The following is a 16941-nucleotide window of genomic DNA, read 5'->3' as shown; positions in this document are numbered from 1 at the left end:
ACGCACCCTGGATACCAGGGGGACAGGTGCAGCGGAAGCCCATTCCATCACTGGTGCAGGTGCCGCCTGCCCGGCAGGGACGGGATTCACAGGCATCTCGAGTGAGGCTCTGACTGCACTGAGGGCCACTCCAGCCAGGTTCACACACACAGCGGAACCTGGTGAGGGAGGCAGTCAGGGCTGGCAGGAGGGGAGAGAAGCTGCGGGGGTCAGGGAGCTGGGGAGAGACCTCACCCTCCAGGCGCATCGTGGCAGATGCCATGACTGCAGGGTTCCTGGGCGCAAGGATGGCTTGGGGGAAGGCAGAGCGGGGGCAGGGAGCCAGGTGGGCAGAGGCATCGGAAGCCATTTTCACCATCCACGCAGGAGGCTCCCTCGCCGCAGGGGTTGGACGCACACTCGTTGATCTCCACGTTGCAGAGGGGCCCTGGGGAGCAGGCAGGCAACCTCGTCCCAGGACAAGGATAGCGGAGCCAACCAGGGAAAGGCAACCTTGCACCATTTAGCACAGTCACACCCTTGAGCAAGGACCATCTCATTTGCTTCGTAACACATCAGCTCTTGTGCAAATTAGGACAGCCACCTCCGTAACCCAGAGATACCTCGCCCCAGATCACCCTTGCCCCCAAACTTATATGAAGTCACTTTCATTTCCGCCAAGGACTGCCTTGGCCCCACTCAGAAACACCTCAACCTCTGAGTCTGAACACCTTCATGGACATACCAGGATAATCTTGAGCCAACATGGGGACACATGCCAATGAAAGAAAGCAAAATTCTCAGGGCAAGGCATGGACAATCCCTAAGGACAAGCACGTGCAAACAGAGGGGCAAAACCTGGCCAGGAAAAATAGGTGATTTCACCCTCACTCTATAAAGACCCTGTTTCCAGGGCAGCCACTTGCCCACCTGTGAATCCAGGCTGGCAGACACAATCATAGCGGTTGATGCCGTCCCGGCAGACTCCAAAGGTGCAGGGGTTGCTAGCACAGTCATCAGTGTTCACCTCGCAGTTCACACCTGGGGAAGGGGAACACGACTGGGATTGCCACCACAGTGACCTGCCAGAAACACCATTCCTGGACCCTCTGTGTCCCATATGTACTATTCCTGTCCCAGACCAGCCCCTGGCCCCACCTGTGGTGCCAGGAGGGCAGCGGCAGAGGTATTTGTCCACCAGGTCTAGGCATTTGCCTCCGTGTCGGCAGGGCTGGCTTCGGCATTCATCCACCTGGCTTTCACAGCGCATGCCGGTGTAGCCCGGGGCACAGGCGCACGAGAAACTGGCGATGCCGTCCACACAGCGCCCGTGGTGGCAAGGGTCTGGCGAGCAGTCATCCACGTTGCGCTCACACACCGTGCCCTCGAAGCCTGCGGTGGACAGAGGGTCAGGCTCCACCCACTGGCCAAGGTCCTGTCCATAGCCATGGCCTCTGCCCAATACTAATTCAGCTCTCCCTCAGGCCCGGCCCATTGAGCCAATAGGAGGCAGGCTCAGTTCAGGCTCCGCCCCTGGCTGGCCGCCAGAGGCCATCCAGCGGCAAGCTCCGAGACTTGTCCCTGGCCAGGACCCTACCAGTTAAATCATACCCCTAGCGAGACCCTGCTTCCAATCCTTACACCACCAGCCCTGATTTGCCTCTCCCTCCACTGGAGATGTGGACACATGGGAGGTTCCTGGGCTTCCCAGGTGGTTCAGTGGGTAAAGAATCCACCTGCAATGCAGGAGAGATGAGTTCGATCCCTGGGTGGGGAAGGTCCCCTGGAGGAGGGCATGGCAACCCATTCCAGTATTCTTGCCTGTAGAATCCCATGGACAGAGAAGCCTGTTGGGCTACACAGTCCATTGGCTTGCAAAGAATGGACACAACTGAAGTGACGGAGCAGAACAGTACAGGAGGTCCCTGGGGATGGAAGGGTTTAGACGGGGTCCCTCCAATCCAGTGCACATCTATCCTACCAGAGCCTTTGGGCCCACTCCCTAGCCTTACCTCTGCTTATGTCCACGATTGGCTCCTCCTCCTGGCTCTTTCAATGGTCCTGCTCCGGGCCTGCCTTGGGGCAGCTCTGTCCCCAACTTTCCCCCAAGCATATTATTGGCCCTTTTCCCCCACTAGCCCCGCCTCCAGATTCCTGCCGGTCTTGTCATTGGCCTGCCCTCACCCTCTGCGCAGCGGCACTCGTAGCCATCCGGCTGGTCCACGCACTTGGCTCCATTCCGGCAGGGTGTGCTGGCGCACTCATCCACATCCAGCTGACACATGGCCCCACTGAAGCCTGGAGCGGGGAGTGTGAGATAAACAGAGGGACCCAGGTAGGGCCAGAGCTGTCACCCCTCACCTGTGCTGCCTGAGTTGGGTGGAAAGCCCATTTACTTTTAAATTAACTTCATAAGGTGGTATCTGCTATATAGGAACCCACTAACATGATGTTATAAGCTCCCATCCTGGAGTCTTTGCCCCAGAAGGTCTTTCTCAGGCTCCCTGGCCCAGAGTCCTCACCCGAGGGGCACGTGCAGCTGAAGCCATTGACTCTGTCCTTGCAGACCCCACCGTTCACACACGGGCTGCTCTGACACTCATCCATGTCCACCTCACAATAGGTGCCGGTGAAACCTGGAGGGGTGGAGGGAGGGGGGGTCACAGCAATGAGGGTTTAGCTTCTGGTCTGAAGGGAGAGCAAGGGGGGACACACCCCGCTTCCCCTGAGCCTTGGCCCTGACCCCAACCCATCCCTAGATTCAGTTTTCAGACTCAGGCCGGATCTTCATTCAGCGTGACCCCAAATGGTTCAAGGCTTGAGACTCCATGTGGGCATGTCTTCAGACCACCTCCTTCCTTCTTCAAATTATGCCTCTTCCCCAGCTCCCAGCCAAGGGCCCACCATAGCCTTGTGCCCAGCCTCAATCTCACCCCAGCATCAGTGCCTCTCTGTCCACAGTCTCCACTGTGACCCCTACTCCAGACCCTGGTCCTGCCCTCATGTCATTTCCATCCCACAGTGCGTCCAGACTCCACTCTCAGCCCATCTGAGGTTCTCCTGACTCCACCGGACCATGCCCCCAGACTCTGCTCTGGCTCTGCCTCCCCCTCATCCCAGGCTTCAGTCTCTCACCCTTCCAGTTCTGTCTGCTCTGGGCCCCTCTGCCTGAAGGCTTTTCTCACCCCGCCTCCCAGCCTCAGGCCCCGCCCCAGCCATGCCCACCACACACCTGCCATGCAGATGCATGTAAACTGGCCTATGCGGTCCAGACACGTGGCCTGGTTGCGGCAGGGTCCTGACAGGCATTCATTGACATCAGTCTCACAGCGCGGGCCAGTGTAGCCACGGCCACACTGGCACAGGAATGAGCCCTGTGTGTTCACACACCGGCCCAGGTGCTCACAAGGGTTGGCACCTGCAAGGTGGAGTCACAGTGTGGGTGTGGGAGGCTGGGGAGCAGCCTCTCCCCTCCTTCCCTGCCCTCAGACTGCGCCCCTTACCAATGGAACATTCGTCCACGTCCTGGTCGCAAGCTCCGCCTGTGAAACCCGGTGGACAGGTGCAGATGGCCCGGCCATTGACTGGGTTCGTGTCACAGATAGCATCCTCGTGACAGGGGTTGCTGACACAAGCATCGTCCAGATGACACAAAAGTCCTGGGAAAAAGTGGAGGTCAAGGGCAGATCATCCCCCGGCTCTGCCCAAAGGTCCCACATCCCTGAACATTGTAGTGTTTTGTTTTTTTGTTTGTTTTTATTAACCAGCAGTGTATTTAGTGGGCCTCCCAAGTGGCACTAGTGGTAAAGAATCTGCCTGCCGATGCAGGAGACATAAGAGATGCAGGTTCAATCCCTAGGTTGGGAAGATCCCCTGGAAGAGGACACGGCAACCCACTCCAGTATTCTCTCCTGGAGAATCCCATGGACAGAGGAGCCTGACAGTGCTGCAGTTCATAAGCAACTTAGCATACACATACATATTTAGTAGCTATTCTCCCCCAATCATTTATTTAAAATTTAAACATACAGAAAAGTTTATTCATATACCCATCACCTAGATTCAACTATTGTAACTTTATTTTTTCTGAACCATTTGAAAATAAGTTGGAAATATCCTCATATTGTTTTCAAAATCTATTGACTCTTTTTATGATTCTAAGAGGGTCCCAGCATTAAGTTTTTGCCTCTGCAGTACCCTCTGCCTGACATATCCTGCCCTCCACTCCAAGTCCCCCTCCCAAACATCTTCTCTGATCTTTGCCCCTCCCAAAAGTCCCCTCTCCTTCTGATTCACAGTTTAGCTCTCCATTCCTGTGACTTCTTCCCTGGACTGTCTGCCCTCCCAGGCCTCTCCCAGGCTTATCCTTCACCCCAAACCCAGCTTCTAGCATAAGCATTAAGCATAAGCTTAATTAATTAAGAACAATATGTTTAATTATGCTTATAGCATAGCGTAAGTCTGACTCAAGTCAGACTCCATCCTTGGCCCCACTCAAGAGCCATCAGTGGCTCCCTGCTGCCTTCAGGGAAAAAAACAGTCACTCACCAGTTTTGCCCATGGGGCAGGCACAGTAAAAAGAGGCCACACGGTCGTGGCAAGTGGCCCCGTGGAAGCACACAGCCGTGGCACAATCATCAATATTCTGACTGCAGCTCTCACCCGTCCAGCCATTGACACACACACAACTGTGGCCACCCAGTGTGTTGAAGCAGGTGCCCCCGTTGTGGCAAGCGTTGGGCTGCAGCTGACACTCGTCCACGTCCTCCGTACAGAACTGGCCTGTGGCACACAGACGCATCAGTCCGCTTACCTGGCGCGTGCCCGTCCAGGGGCCCCCCCCTCAGGTCCCACCGCTCACCTGTCCACTCCGGAGGGCACTGGCAGTTGTAGGTGTTGACACCATCCACGCACGTCCCCCCGTTTAGACACCGGTGCCCTGGACAGTCGTCCACATTCACTTCACAGTTCTGGCCCTCGAACCCTAGCATGGAGCGCAAGGATGGTCACTGCCAGGCGGGCCGGCTGTCCCGCCGCCTCTGCTGCCTCCCCCGGGTACAGCTCCCTCACCAGGAAGGCAGGCGCAGTCGTAGGTGAGGTCGCCGCTCTGCCTGCAGGTGCCCCCGTTGCGGCACAGGGAGGGAGCGCAGGGCGCCGCGGCGCTCTCACACAGGGGCCCGGTGTAGCCGCCTGGGCACTGGCAGCGGAAGGAGCCGGGCGTGTTGAGGCAGGTGCCACCGTGGCGGCAGGGCCCGCCCGCCCGGCACTCGTCCACGTCGCTCCGGCAGCTGCGGCCCTGGAAGCCGGGTGGGCAGGAGCACAGGTAGCGGCCATCGGAGCCCACGGAGCAGCGGGCGCCATGGGCACAAGGGCTGCTGAGGCAGGGGTCTGGCAGGGAGCAGTCGGGGCCTGCCGGGAACCAGGAAGGGTGAGCCCAGGCCGACCACACCCCTTGCCTGCCTTCGGCTCCCTTCCAGACCCCCCTTTACCTCGGAAGCCCCGGGGACAGCGGCAGGTGAACCGGGCGGTCCCCGCCACCACCGAGCTCTGGCAGACACCACGGCCAGCACAGGGGCCGGAATGGCAGGGGTCTTCCAGCTGACACCGTTCACCCACCCAGCCTGGGGGGCACCTGCGGACAGACACGACCTGGTGGGGAAAGTCAGGGCAGAACAGCCCAAGACACAAGAGAGACACACCAGACAGACCAGAAGCACACAGGTAAACAAACACACACACTCATTCATCCACGCAACAGTTTCCCTGAGCATACCTACTAGGTTCTTAGCAATGGGAATACAGCGTGCATGCTAAGTCACTTCCATCATGGCCAACTCTTTGCAACCCCATGGACTGGCTGGCTCCTCCATCTCTGGGATTCTCCAGGCAAGAATACTGGAGTGGGTTGCCATGCCCTCCTCCAAGGGATCTTCCCAACCCAGAAATTAAACCTGCATATCTCTTAAGTCTCCTGTATCGGCAAGTGGGTTCTTTACCACTAGTGCCATCTGAGAAACCCAAGGAATACACCAGCAAACACAATTAAAGTGGTCCCTACCCTCTTGATGTTCATAGCCGGGTCTGGCAAAGAGAAGATATACAAATAATGAATGAATAAGCAACATGCAGATGGGGGGTGGGGGTGGGCGGGCGGCGGGTAGTTCAGGCCATGGGGATCATGAAGGATGCAGTTGGGCAGGGTGGTGGCCCCAGAAAAATTATGTCCATGACCAAGAACCTGTGACTGTGACCTTATTTGGAAAAAGAAATGTAATTAATGATGTAATTAAATAGAAGATGTCTAGATGAGACCATCCTGATTATCCAAGCTGGCCCTAAACTGAGTGACAACTGTCCTTACAAGAGAAAGGCAAAGACTTCTGGCCTCCAAAACTGCGAGAATAAATTTCTGTTGTTTTAAACCACCCAAGTTTGTGGTCATTTGTTCCACAGCCACAAGAAACTAAAAACACAGGATAAGGAGGACAGAGGGATGGGGGTGGGGGAAAGGCAACTATGTTTTCACAGACAAAGTGAGGGAAAAAAGAAGACTGTGTGGGAGAAGAAAGTGAGGGAGGGGGCCACAGGCCTGTGTGGGGAAGACTAGAGGAAATGGCAAATGCAAAAGGTCTCAGGTTCCAGAAGTCAACCACCCAGGCGCACACAGACGGGCAGAACCCCCAAAGGTACCAGACGAGAGGGACACACTAACACGATGCGCTGGGCTGGCAAAGACTCAGACCCCAACCCACAGCCTCATTCACCAGTACGGGCTAACTCTCACATGCCAGACAGGAGGACTTCCACAAAGCCTCAGTTCCTTTCCTGGGGCAGAGACCCCTTCCTCCCGTTGCTGGGAGGAGGTGGCCACCAATGCTGGCGCCCCCTGTTGGGGGAAGGTCCTTCAGCCTCCAGCCCCCTCCAAACGCACCAAGGCCACCTTGAGGGTGAGGGTACAGGCGGGCGCTGGTCTTAAGACTAGAAACCTCCAGAGTGGGGTCAGAGGGCGGGACTTGGACCGGCCCCCGACGCTACCCGCCCCTCGCCTGGGTTCCTCCCTGTGGCCTGTCCCGGTCGCTTGGGGCTAAACTTAAGTAGCTGACTCAGTCCTTAGCGTCACCCACAAGATTCCCCCCCACCCCAGCCCCCAGCGAAACAAGTCGGGGCACGAGCGGGTGCAGAGGGAGAACCCAGTTCCCAAGCCCCCTCCCCAAAGATCCGCAGGGCAAGGACCGCCGCCAAGACTGCGCGCCGGGAGGGGGCGTGCTGCGCTGGGCGCCGAGCACTGCGAATTCTTCCTCCCCCAACCACGCGCGCGCGCGCACGGCAGGCAGGGCGTGGCCGCGCGGCCCTCTCCCGGCGCCCCCGGCGGGTTCCCACGCTCTGTGCCCCGCGCCCCTGCCGACCGGTCGGGCTGGTTCTCCGCTGCCCGCGCCCCGCCCAATCGCCTGGGCTTCACCGGAGACCGACGGGGGCGGGAGAGTGCGGGGGGGGGGGGGGGGGTGTGCGGGGAGCATAGACTCGGTTGGGGGACTGGCTGGGGAAGAGGTGATGAGTAGGAGATAGAGACTAGGGTTTGAGAGACTTTGAGAGTTGGAGGATCCATGGAGGGGCGACAGACTGCGGGATCCGCGAAAGGAATTTGAAGGAGACTAGGGATGAGGGGGTGCGTGGGGAGACGTTCCCACGGACCACCTCTGGAGACTAAGCCCGGCGCTCCGCTCCGGGCGATCCGGGCTCCGGGCGGCCGCGCGGGCCGGTGATTCACCTGTCAGGGGGGCGGGGCAGCCGGGGGCGTATTCACCTGTCGGCAGCTTTCCAGGCGCGGGGTCCCAGAGCGCAGGCGCCCGGTCCCGCGACTCCGCCTCCCCAGTGAGAAGCGCCAGGTGAGGTCACACTTTCCCCCCTATTCCCACCATCCCAACCCGAGGAACCCGCTCTACCAGGCTGAGCCCCCCCCCCCCCCCCCCGCATTGAGGTGAGTCAAAGTGCGTGTGCAACTTCAAAGGGTCTCTGAAGTCACCCCAGACCCACCCAGCTTGGGCTGGACACACAAGTTGCTGAATAAATGGATGCATTTAATGAATCGACCAATGGCTACTGGGTGACCTGCTATTATTAATGATGATATTATAAAAGGAACCAAGCATTTTCCCATAACCTCAGAGGTTCCTCCTTTTGGCACCTATTTTCCACGTCTCTACTATTAATAAAAATACCATTTATTGAGCACTTACTGTATGCCTGACACTATGCTGATTTCACTCTTAATCTTTACGATCAACTCCATAAAGGAGGGAACTGTTATTGCCCCATTTTCCAGATGCAAAAATGAGGCTCAGAGAGCTCAAAGCACTTGCTCAAGGTTATCCCAGAGCCCAGAATTCAAATTGATCTCTGTCTGCCTCTGCTCAGCAATTTCCCAGGCCCTGCCCTGCTTTCCCAACCCTCTGCCTTTCCTTGTACTTTCCAACAACTGCATTTGGGGGGGACTTTGGTCACAAGTCAGGCAGAAGGACTATATTTTACAGATCAATGAGGTTCAGAGAGGGGAAGTGACTCACTCAAGGTCACACAGAAAGTAAGTGGCAGAGCAGGGCTCCTGTGGCCCCACCACTAAATCTTGAGATGTGGGAAGGTGCAGATGCTATCCCCACTACTGCCAAACCACTGTTACTAGTCCCTGAAAATCTGTTGATTGAATAACTATCTGTCCCTCAGGGGATTTACACAAGCCCACAGGCAGCAGAGAATTCGGTGTAGTTGGCATTAGTGGGCCCATTTTCCAGACTAGGACACTGAGGCTTAAAAAGTCAGGCCATCAGCAACATGATGTGGGATTTGAACCCCAGCCAGGCAGACTCCAGAGCCTCTACTCCTAGCTCTGCTCCATCCAGTGGGGAAACAAGAGGTTGCCCAAGCCACACACTTGAAGGAAGTGGTGGAAGCATCTATGGTGAACAGAGGCAGGGGGAGAAGACAGACCGCCTCCCCACACAGGGCCCACTGATGGCTCAGAGCCAGGCACTCACAGGCAGGCAGCCTCCCGGGAGGGCAGCTGGGTGCAGCGACCTCCGTTCACACACGGGCTTCCGTCCAGGCAGGGGGGGGCTGGGTGGGGGTGAAGGAAGGTGGGGGTGTCAGGCAGGCGCCCAGGAACCCCAGCCTGGATTGAGACTCCGTCCTTTCCTCCCTCGGGCAACAGCTGCACCAGGCTGGGGGCGTCTCTGCGAGGGCAGGGAGCCCCCCCATTCACAGTTCCCACGGCCCCCCGCCCCGGCCCCAGCTGTTGGGGCTGCAGCTGTCACTGCCAACTCGGGCCCTGGGAACCACAAGGCAGGGGCAGGCAGGAGGAGGGGCCGACTTGTGCCAGATGTGGGGGCTCAGAAGCTGCCAGAATGGGGGGCAGGAAGTGGGGGTGCTGCGAGGGTTGAAGGGAGGTCTGGGACTGTGTGCCTAGATCCCGGGGTTGTGGAGGGGGCAGGGGTGGGGAGTCCTGGGGCCCCGGGCTTCCTTCCGCTGATGTTGGGCATCTACTCCAACTGGGCAGGCCTGCGTGCTAGTTCTGGGGAGAGATGCCAGGGCATGAACGAACACCGTGCGCAGCCAGCAATTGGGCGTTACAGGGACGGGGTCTGTGTTGAGGGAGGGGCAGCTGGCACAGGCTGACCTGCCCAGCATCCTCATCCCTAAGGGCTGTGTCTCTCTGCGGTGTGGCACAGTCTAACTGTCCTGTCGGATGGGTCAGGGCTGGGGCGGGATGTGAGTTAGTGGGGCACTGTGTGACCGCTTGTGCATGTGTGCCTGTGTGTACAAGCAGGAGACAGAAAGAGGGAGAGGAAGAAGATGAGAAAAACAGACATAAAAGAAGGAAACTAGAAGCAGGCAGACACAGAGAGGAGATCAAGGACAGAGACAGAGTTTAAAAAAAGAAGAAGAGAGACCGAGATAAACTGGACATGCGAGTGCATTAAACATGGCTTCTGTCCCTTCCTCAAGGCACAAGCAGCCAGGACACTATCACCCAGACAGGAGCCCAGGGCTGTTTGTGAACTCACGCTGGGGGCCACATGACATGAGCCGTGGGCCTTGCTGAGCGGTGGGCCCTGTGGACCATGTGTGTGTCTGCATGGCCTGCATGGATGTAGAGATGTTTGTAGGCTGAAACTTGTGTGTCCGTGTATGTGAACTACGTATCTGGGTATATAGCTGTTGTGTCTGTGTGTGACTTGTATGTGCATGGGTGTGTCTGGGTATGGGTTGGATGTGCTCGTATACCTGCATGTGTCAGCTGGGTGTAGGCATGTCCTTGCCTCTGTCTATATGCATCTGAGTGTGTGCAGACAGTGAGTGTGAGGCCTTGGGCTGGTGGTGCAGGGTATGTGTGAACATGTGTGATCGTATGAGCACGTGTGAGCTGTGAATGTCTGTGTCTTGTGTGAGCTGGGTGTGCGTATGTGCGGGTGTACTCTGTGTGTGCACGCACATACACATCTGCATCTCCACATGTGTGGCCCAAGATTGTGTGTCCTGTGAGTGTATGACAGGCCATGTGGGGGCGGCTGCTCCTGCCCACTCCTGCCCCATCTGCCCGCCCCGGGCTGGGCTGGGCTGGGCTGGGCTGGGCTGGGCTGGCTGGGGAGGCCTGTTTCCTCCCTACCCCTCCCCGGGCTGAGCCCCACAGCAGCGTCCAGAGACCCAGGGCCAGGGCCACTGGGCTCGCGTCCCTCCCCTGCCGGCCAGGCCTCCCTTGGCTGGGGGTGCGCCCCAGCAGCCCCGGTCCGGCCCCGCTGCCGTCCCCGCTTTGTCTGGCAAAGAAAGCGCGAGGCTGCCGGGGGGGAGGGGGTGTCTAGACGGCGCGGCCATTGTCCCAGGCGGGGGAGGGGAAGAGTGGGGAGGGGGAGGGGCGGGGGGCTCCCCGGGCCCGCTGGGGAGGGGGTCGGGCTGCTGGGAGGGGGCGCTGGAGCGGGAGAGGAGCACGTGGGCTCGCGCCCCCTGCCCTCCCCTCCCTTCCCCAGGCGGGGACAGGGACGCCGTCCTGTCCAGGCAGCCGGGGGAGGGAGAGGGGCCGCGGGCGGGGGAAGGGGCGCGGGCGCCTCTATGGCTCCAGCTCTGACTCCGGTTCCGGGTCTTGCCGCGCTCCGGCCTGGGAAGTTTTCTCCGAGTTTAGAGCTCCGAGAACTTCGCGCCCCCTCCGGCCCCCGCGCCCTGCCAGACCTGCCCCGGCTGTGTGCATGGGGAGGGGGAGCTTTTATGCGAGGGGTCCCCGACCTGGGGGTACTTGGCTTCCATTCGTGACCTTCCCAGGGCTCTCGACAGGCATGGTTGGTGAGAGCGCCCCAGATTCTTGGCTACCCCCCCCACTCCCCCGTTAATCTTGATCCGCTCACCTCCAGCTCCCAGTCCCGGGCTCCAGGGTCCCTTCATTCCCAGCCCACATCTCTCCCGGGCCCCAGTTCCTGCGGTCTCTGGGGTCCTGCCTCGCCCCCACTCTCAATTCGGAGTCCCTGCCCCCGGCTCCTGCGCTCGCTGCCCCTGCGCTCTGGTCCCTGATTCCCAGGGACCGCCCCCACACCCACCAAGTCCCAGACTCGGGGAGGCCTTGCACTCCATTCTTCCCCTTCCCCCACCCACTCACCCCATCCCGCCCTCAGGGTCCCGGCCCCTCACCTGCAGCCCCCGGCCCCGCTAGCAGCAGCAATAAGGGCAGCGTCCGCACGGACGGCAGGGGTGGCGGCGGCGACATCGGGCGACGGCGGCGGGGGCGGCGGCCCCGGGGCCCCGGCCCCATGGCGGCCGGCCGCGACCCTCCCTCCTCCCACCTCTCTCCTCCCTTCTCCCTCCTTCCTTGGGCTCCGGGCGCGTCCGGGGCCAGCCTCCGCGCAGCCAACTTCGCTGAAGTGAGACGGCCGGGCCGCCCCGCCCCCAACCCTGGGCGGCTCGCCCCGCCCCAGGGCCGGCCCAGAGCTCCCCCGCCCCCGGCCCGGCCTCCTGGGGTCCCTGCCCACCCTCCACCCACACAGCCTGGGACCCGAAGACCCTCTCGGAAACTCAGGCCAGCGGGCCCAACCCACGGTGTCAGACACACCCAACTTCCTGAACATCTCCAGCTCCCTAAAACACATCCAGAGCCCGAGACACACACGGAGCCGGGCACAAACAGACACTCCCCTACCCCCACCCCCCGACACCCCGAAACTGAAACCAGGCACGTTCTGCAAGGCTCATGAATACATAGCCAGGATGCACAAATGCAGAGGCGTGCACAGAGCTTCCTGGGGGACTTAAAATCTGAAATATTCACAACTCTAAACTCAGGCCCTCTCAGACCCTCTCAGACCTAGAGCCTTGGGCGATTTTTGCAGCCTCGAACCTCAGGCACAGGCCAGGAGTTTCAAGTGTGCTACCAAACACCCACACCCCGTCTTACTCTCAGCGCTTCCTGAAAGTAACCCCTTCCTCCTCAATATCCAAAGGTCCACCCCACCCCATAGCCCACACAGCTTTGTTGCTCAGCCAATCTTGCTCAGTTTCATCCAACTGCCTTTTCCAAAATCAGTCATGCTGAAAAGCAACCACCCTGCAGTGAGCTCTGTCCCTGTGGCAAGAATGGGGACTCCGGAAAGGCCCCAAGACCAGCCTAGAGAAGCCCCCAATCTGAGGAAGAGAAAAACAGACTCCACCACCGTGGACTTAGGGTTGGGCCAGAGGGAGGGACAGAGCAGAGAAGCTGGTGAGGGTTCTGCTTGGGGGAAGGGGGTTACTTATTCATTCATTCATTTATTCAACAAGTAGATATAAAGCTCAAGCTCTATGTCTGGTGTTGTTTCAGTGGCTTCATCTCCCCTGCCCTCTCCCAGAGAGAGCTTCCCTGAGAAGGGTTCAGTGGGGGCTCAGCCCAGAACTGGAAGAAAGACATTTCAGGAGAGGGACAGGTCTGCAAACAGAGGAGGGGGCCGAGTCAAGTAGGGAAGGAGGGGAGAGTGAGCAGGTCAGGGGTCGCCCTGGCCCTGAGGAGGAGGAGAAAGAGGCCAGGTCGACCTTGTAGGTGTTTAGCGTGGTGATGAGGCTATAGTGAGGAGGAATGGGTTGGGGGTGATGGGCTGAAAACCAGGAGCCTGAGGTTCACCCATGAGACAGCTGAGCACTGAGGCTAAGCACGGGGGCATCAGGGTGGGAGACAGTCACCTGGGCACCCCAGAGATCTTTGAGCAATTTTAAAACTTCATTTAGAAATAATTTAAAATGCAATTTCCATAGACCCTTTACCCAGCTTCACCAACTTGGCCCACACTTTGCCAAATTTACTTTATAATTATTGTTATTGTTCAGTCACTAAGTCCTGTCCGACTCTTTGCGACCCCCTGGAGTGCAGCACAGCTGGCTCCCCTGTCCTTCACTGTCTCCTGGGGTTTGCTCAGACTCATGTCCATTGAGTCTGCGATGCCATCCAACCATCTCATCCTCTGTCACTCCCTTCTCCTTCTGCAAACTTCAGTCTTTCCCAGCATCAGGGTCTTTTTCAAAGTATTGAAAAAGAGTTGGCTCTTCGCGTCAGGTGGCCAAAGTATTGGAGCTTCAGCATCCCAGCATCCATCCTTCCAATGAATATTCAGGGTTGATTTCCTTTAGGATTGACTGGTTTGATCTCCTTGCTGTCCAAGGGACTCTCAAGAATCTTCTCCAGCACCAAAATTGGAAAGCAGTGCTCAGCCTTCTTTATGGTCCAACTCTCACATCTGTACATGACTACTGGAAAAACCATAGTTTTGAAGAAATTATATATAATTTTAAATTATATATAATATGTAATAAATTATATGTATTTGAGAGCAGGGCTTCCCAGATGGGTGGTAAAGAACCCACCTGCCAAGTGCAGGAGACATAAGAGATGCAGTTTCATCCCTGGGTCAGGAAGATCCCCTGGACAAGGGCATAGCAACCCACTCCAGTCTTCTTGCCTGGAGAATCCCATGGACAGAGGAGCCTGGTGGGCTACAGTCCATGGGGTCACAAATGTCAGACACAACTGAAGCGACTTAGCATGTACATGTATTTGAAAGCAAGATGTAGATATGATGTTCCTTTGCCCCCAAAATCATCACTGTGTGTTTCCTAAGATTGAGGGCATTCTCTTATACATACATACACGACAGTTTTCACCATATGGACAGTTTTTGGTTTCCCCAGTAATATCCTCTGTAGCATGTTTCTTTGCTGGTCCAGGATCTAATCTCTGACCATGTGTTCCATTTAATGGTTATGTTTCTTCATGTCCTTTAATCTGTATCAGTTCCTTAGCCTTTCTTTGTCTGTCATGATGTTGATATTTTTGGATAGTCAAGGTCATTTGTTTCACAGAACATCCCTTAGTGAACTGGGCTGCAGTTTCCTCGTGACCAGGTACAGGCTCTGTATCTTTGGCAAGAACTGCGGAAGCGATGCTGGTACTCTTCCATGGGTTGTATCAAGGAGGTACCTGGTGCTCGCTTCGGCAGCACATATACTAAAATTGGAACGATACAGAGAAGATTTGCATGGCCCCTGCGCAAGGATGACACGCAAATTCGTGAAGCGTTCCATATTATTTAACAAAAAAAAGAAAAAAAAAAAAATGGAGGTACCTGATATGGGTCCCCAACACTGGTCTTGTTAGATTTTGATCGCTTGAATGAAGCTGGTCCAGTTTCTCTACTGTAAATGTACCATTCTCTTCCCATCCCCTCTTGTAATGAGTAAATATCAATATCATGTGGGGAGATATATTGAGACTGTGTGACTATCCTGATGCCTGTCAAACTTTCACCACTGTTTGGGGCATTTATTGGTGATTGCCTCTGATGATTTTTTTAAAAATTGAGATACAATTTCCTTACATAAAATTATTACCATTTCAAAGTGTACAGTTCAGTGGCATTTAGTGCAACCACCACCTCTACCTAGTCTTATCACGCTTTCATCAACCCTAAAGAAAACTTTGTCCCCAGCAGTCACTCCTCATCTGTCCCTGGCAGCCATTAATGTGTTTCCGTCTCCATGGATTTACCTTGTTCTGGACGTTTCACATCTATGGAATCAAACAATGTGTGGTCTTTTATGTCTGACTTTTTTCACTGGGTGTGTTTCAGAGGTTCATCCATATTGTAGCATGTGTCAGTTCTTCATTCCTTTTTATGGCTGAGTAGCATCCCGTTGGAGACGTAAGAAATGCGGGTTCCATCCCTGGGTTGGGAAGACCCCCTGGAGAAGGGAATGGCAACCCACTCCAGTATTCTTGCCTGGAGAGTCCCATGGACGGAGGAGCCTGGTGGGCTATGGTCCGAAGGGTTGCGAAGAGTCAGACACGACTGAAGCGACTTAGCACGCAGGCACAACACCCCATTGAATGGCTACACCACGTTTTACTGAACCGTTCATCTGTTTACCTGGGATGATTTTTATAATTATTTATTTTTGGCTGCGCTGAGTTTTCGTTGCTGCATGAGGGCTCTCTCTAGTTGCAGCAAGCGGGGGCTACTCTTCGTTGCGGTGTGCGGGCTTCTCCTTGTGGTGGCTTCTCTTGTTGCAGAGCATGGCCTCTAGGTGCCTGGGCTTCAGTAATTGCAGCACGTGGGCTCAGTAGTTGCAGCTCTTGGGCCTAGTTGCTCCATGGCATGTGGAATTTTCCCAGACCAGGGATCAAATGTATGTCCCCTGCCTTGGCAGGTGGGCTCCTATCCACTGTACCACTGTGGAAGTCCCCTTGGATGATATTAAAATACTGGAAGAGGAAGAGGTGGAGAAGTACCATTAGAGAGAAAGAAGAATGAAAAGCCAGGGGTGAAAGTTGAACAACTGACCAGGGTCCAGCACAGGAGATGATCCCCAGCCCTGCTGAGGGTGGCAGAGAGTCGAGCACCAGGGGACAGGAACTGAGGGTATCCCAGCCTCTCAACTTATGAGTGCAACCTCCATCTGGGAGGGGAGCTATTCACCCATCTTACTGGGTCAGCCCTCATGGGGTTGGGTCTCTGCCCATCTTATGATGATTTGCTGGAGGCTTTCTAGAGGAAGAGCTGAGATTTGAACCCAGTGACTCCAGGCCACATGGAATGAGAGGGAGGGGTTGAGAGTGGGGGTGGGGACTGGGCAGAGAAAAAGACAAAAGTTGCATAATCAGAAGGGGCACAGCTGACTCACCGTAAGGGTGCTGAGTCAAGGGGCCCATGGGGATGGGGGAAGGCTCAGCTTAAGTCCTTCTCATACTTGTCACCCCAGGAGGAAATCCCGGCCCCTCAGCCCTGCTTTCAGAGCCTTCAGACGCTCCCCAGCCCCTCCTGTTCTCTTCATCATCACACTGAGTCACCCAGCAGGCTCTGCACTCTCACGGCCTCTGCTCAGGTTCTTCTTTCTGCCTGGACATCCGGCTAGTTAGAAGGACCCTTTTGCTTCCTCCCCACACAGGAACTCACAGCAGATGTGTTTTTTTAAAAATGCATTTCCTGGGGCCTCCCTGATGGTCCAGTGGTTAAGAATCTGCCTTGCAATTCAGGGGACACCAGTTTGATCTCTGGTCCCAGAAGATTCTACATGCCACAGGGCAGCTAAGCCCATGTGCTGCAACTATTAAAGCTCTAGAGTCTGTGCTCCGAAACAAGAGAAGTCACCACAATGAGAAGTCCGTGCATCATGATGGAGTAGTTCCCGCTCGCTGCAACCAGAGGAAGCCAAGACACAGTGATGAAGACCCAGCACAGCCAAAAATAAAGATAAATAAATGTATTTCCTGGGAGTTCCCTGGTGGCCTAGGGCTTAGAATCCCAGGCTTTCACTTCTGTGGTCCTGGGTTCAGTCCCTGGTTAAGGAACTGAGATCCTACAAGCTGCGCGGTGCAGCCAAAGTACATAAATAAATAAAATTTTTAAAATGCATTTCCTTCCAGCTATAGGGAATGCTGTACTGTTTCCTGCACATGCCATGGCT

General features: G+C 56.4%; 1 protein-coding gene and 1 non-coding gene across 3 annotated transcripts in view; one reads left to right on the top strand and one right to left on the bottom strand.

Annotated features, from left to right (window-relative positions):
• NOTCH3 (notch receptor 3) overlaps positions 1-11841 on the bottom strand; it is a 39426-nt gene extending 27585 nt beyond the window's left edge. Inside the window, exons 1-14 of one of the 2 annotated variants that reach the window (XM_043911164.1) lie at positions 11650-11841; positions 9012-9090; positions 5469-5611; positions 5050-5388; positions 4841-4963; positions 4528-4761; positions 3483-3638; positions 3212-3397; positions 2502-2615; positions 2164-2277; positions 1138-1371; positions 910-1020; positions 235-427; positions 7-158 (exon numbers count right to left, since the gene is read on the bottom strand). In XM_043911164.1, coding sequence (XP_043767099.1) covers positions 7-158; positions 235-427; positions 910-1020; positions 1138-1371; positions 2164-2277; positions 2502-2615; positions 3212-3397; positions 3483-3638; positions 4528-4761; positions 4841-4963; positions 5050-5388; positions 5469-5611; positions 9012-9090; positions 11650-11770 — 2299 coding nt within the window. In that variant the 5' untranslated portion in view covers positions 11771-11841. Of the gene's footprint in view, positions 1-6; positions 159-234; positions 428-909; positions 1021-1137; positions 1372-2163; positions 2278-2501; positions 2616-3211; positions 3398-3482; positions 3639-4527; positions 4762-4840; positions 4964-5049; positions 5389-5468; positions 5612-9011; positions 9091-11369; positions 11422-11649 lie in introns of those variants that run through there. The other variant, XM_043911165.1, reaches the window with a different exon arrangement.
• A 2620-nt stretch (positions 11842-14461) lies between these two features.
• Positions 14462-14568, top strand: LOC122701079. The gene has a single exon (XR_006342929.1). It is a non-coding gene; the product is annotated as a U6 spliceosomal RNA (small nuclear RNA).
• Positions 14569-16941: the final 2373 nt, after the last annotated feature.

The sequence above is a fragment of the Cervus elaphus genome, chromosome 9 (genome assembly GCF_910594005.1).
Source record: "Cervus elaphus chromosome 9, mCerEla1.1, whole genome shotgun sequence".
NCBI classification, from domain to species: Eukaryota; Metazoa; Chordata; class Mammalia; order Artiodactyla; family Cervidae; genus Cervus; species Cervus elaphus.
This window is presented reverse-complemented; position numbering and strand designations above follow the sequence as displayed.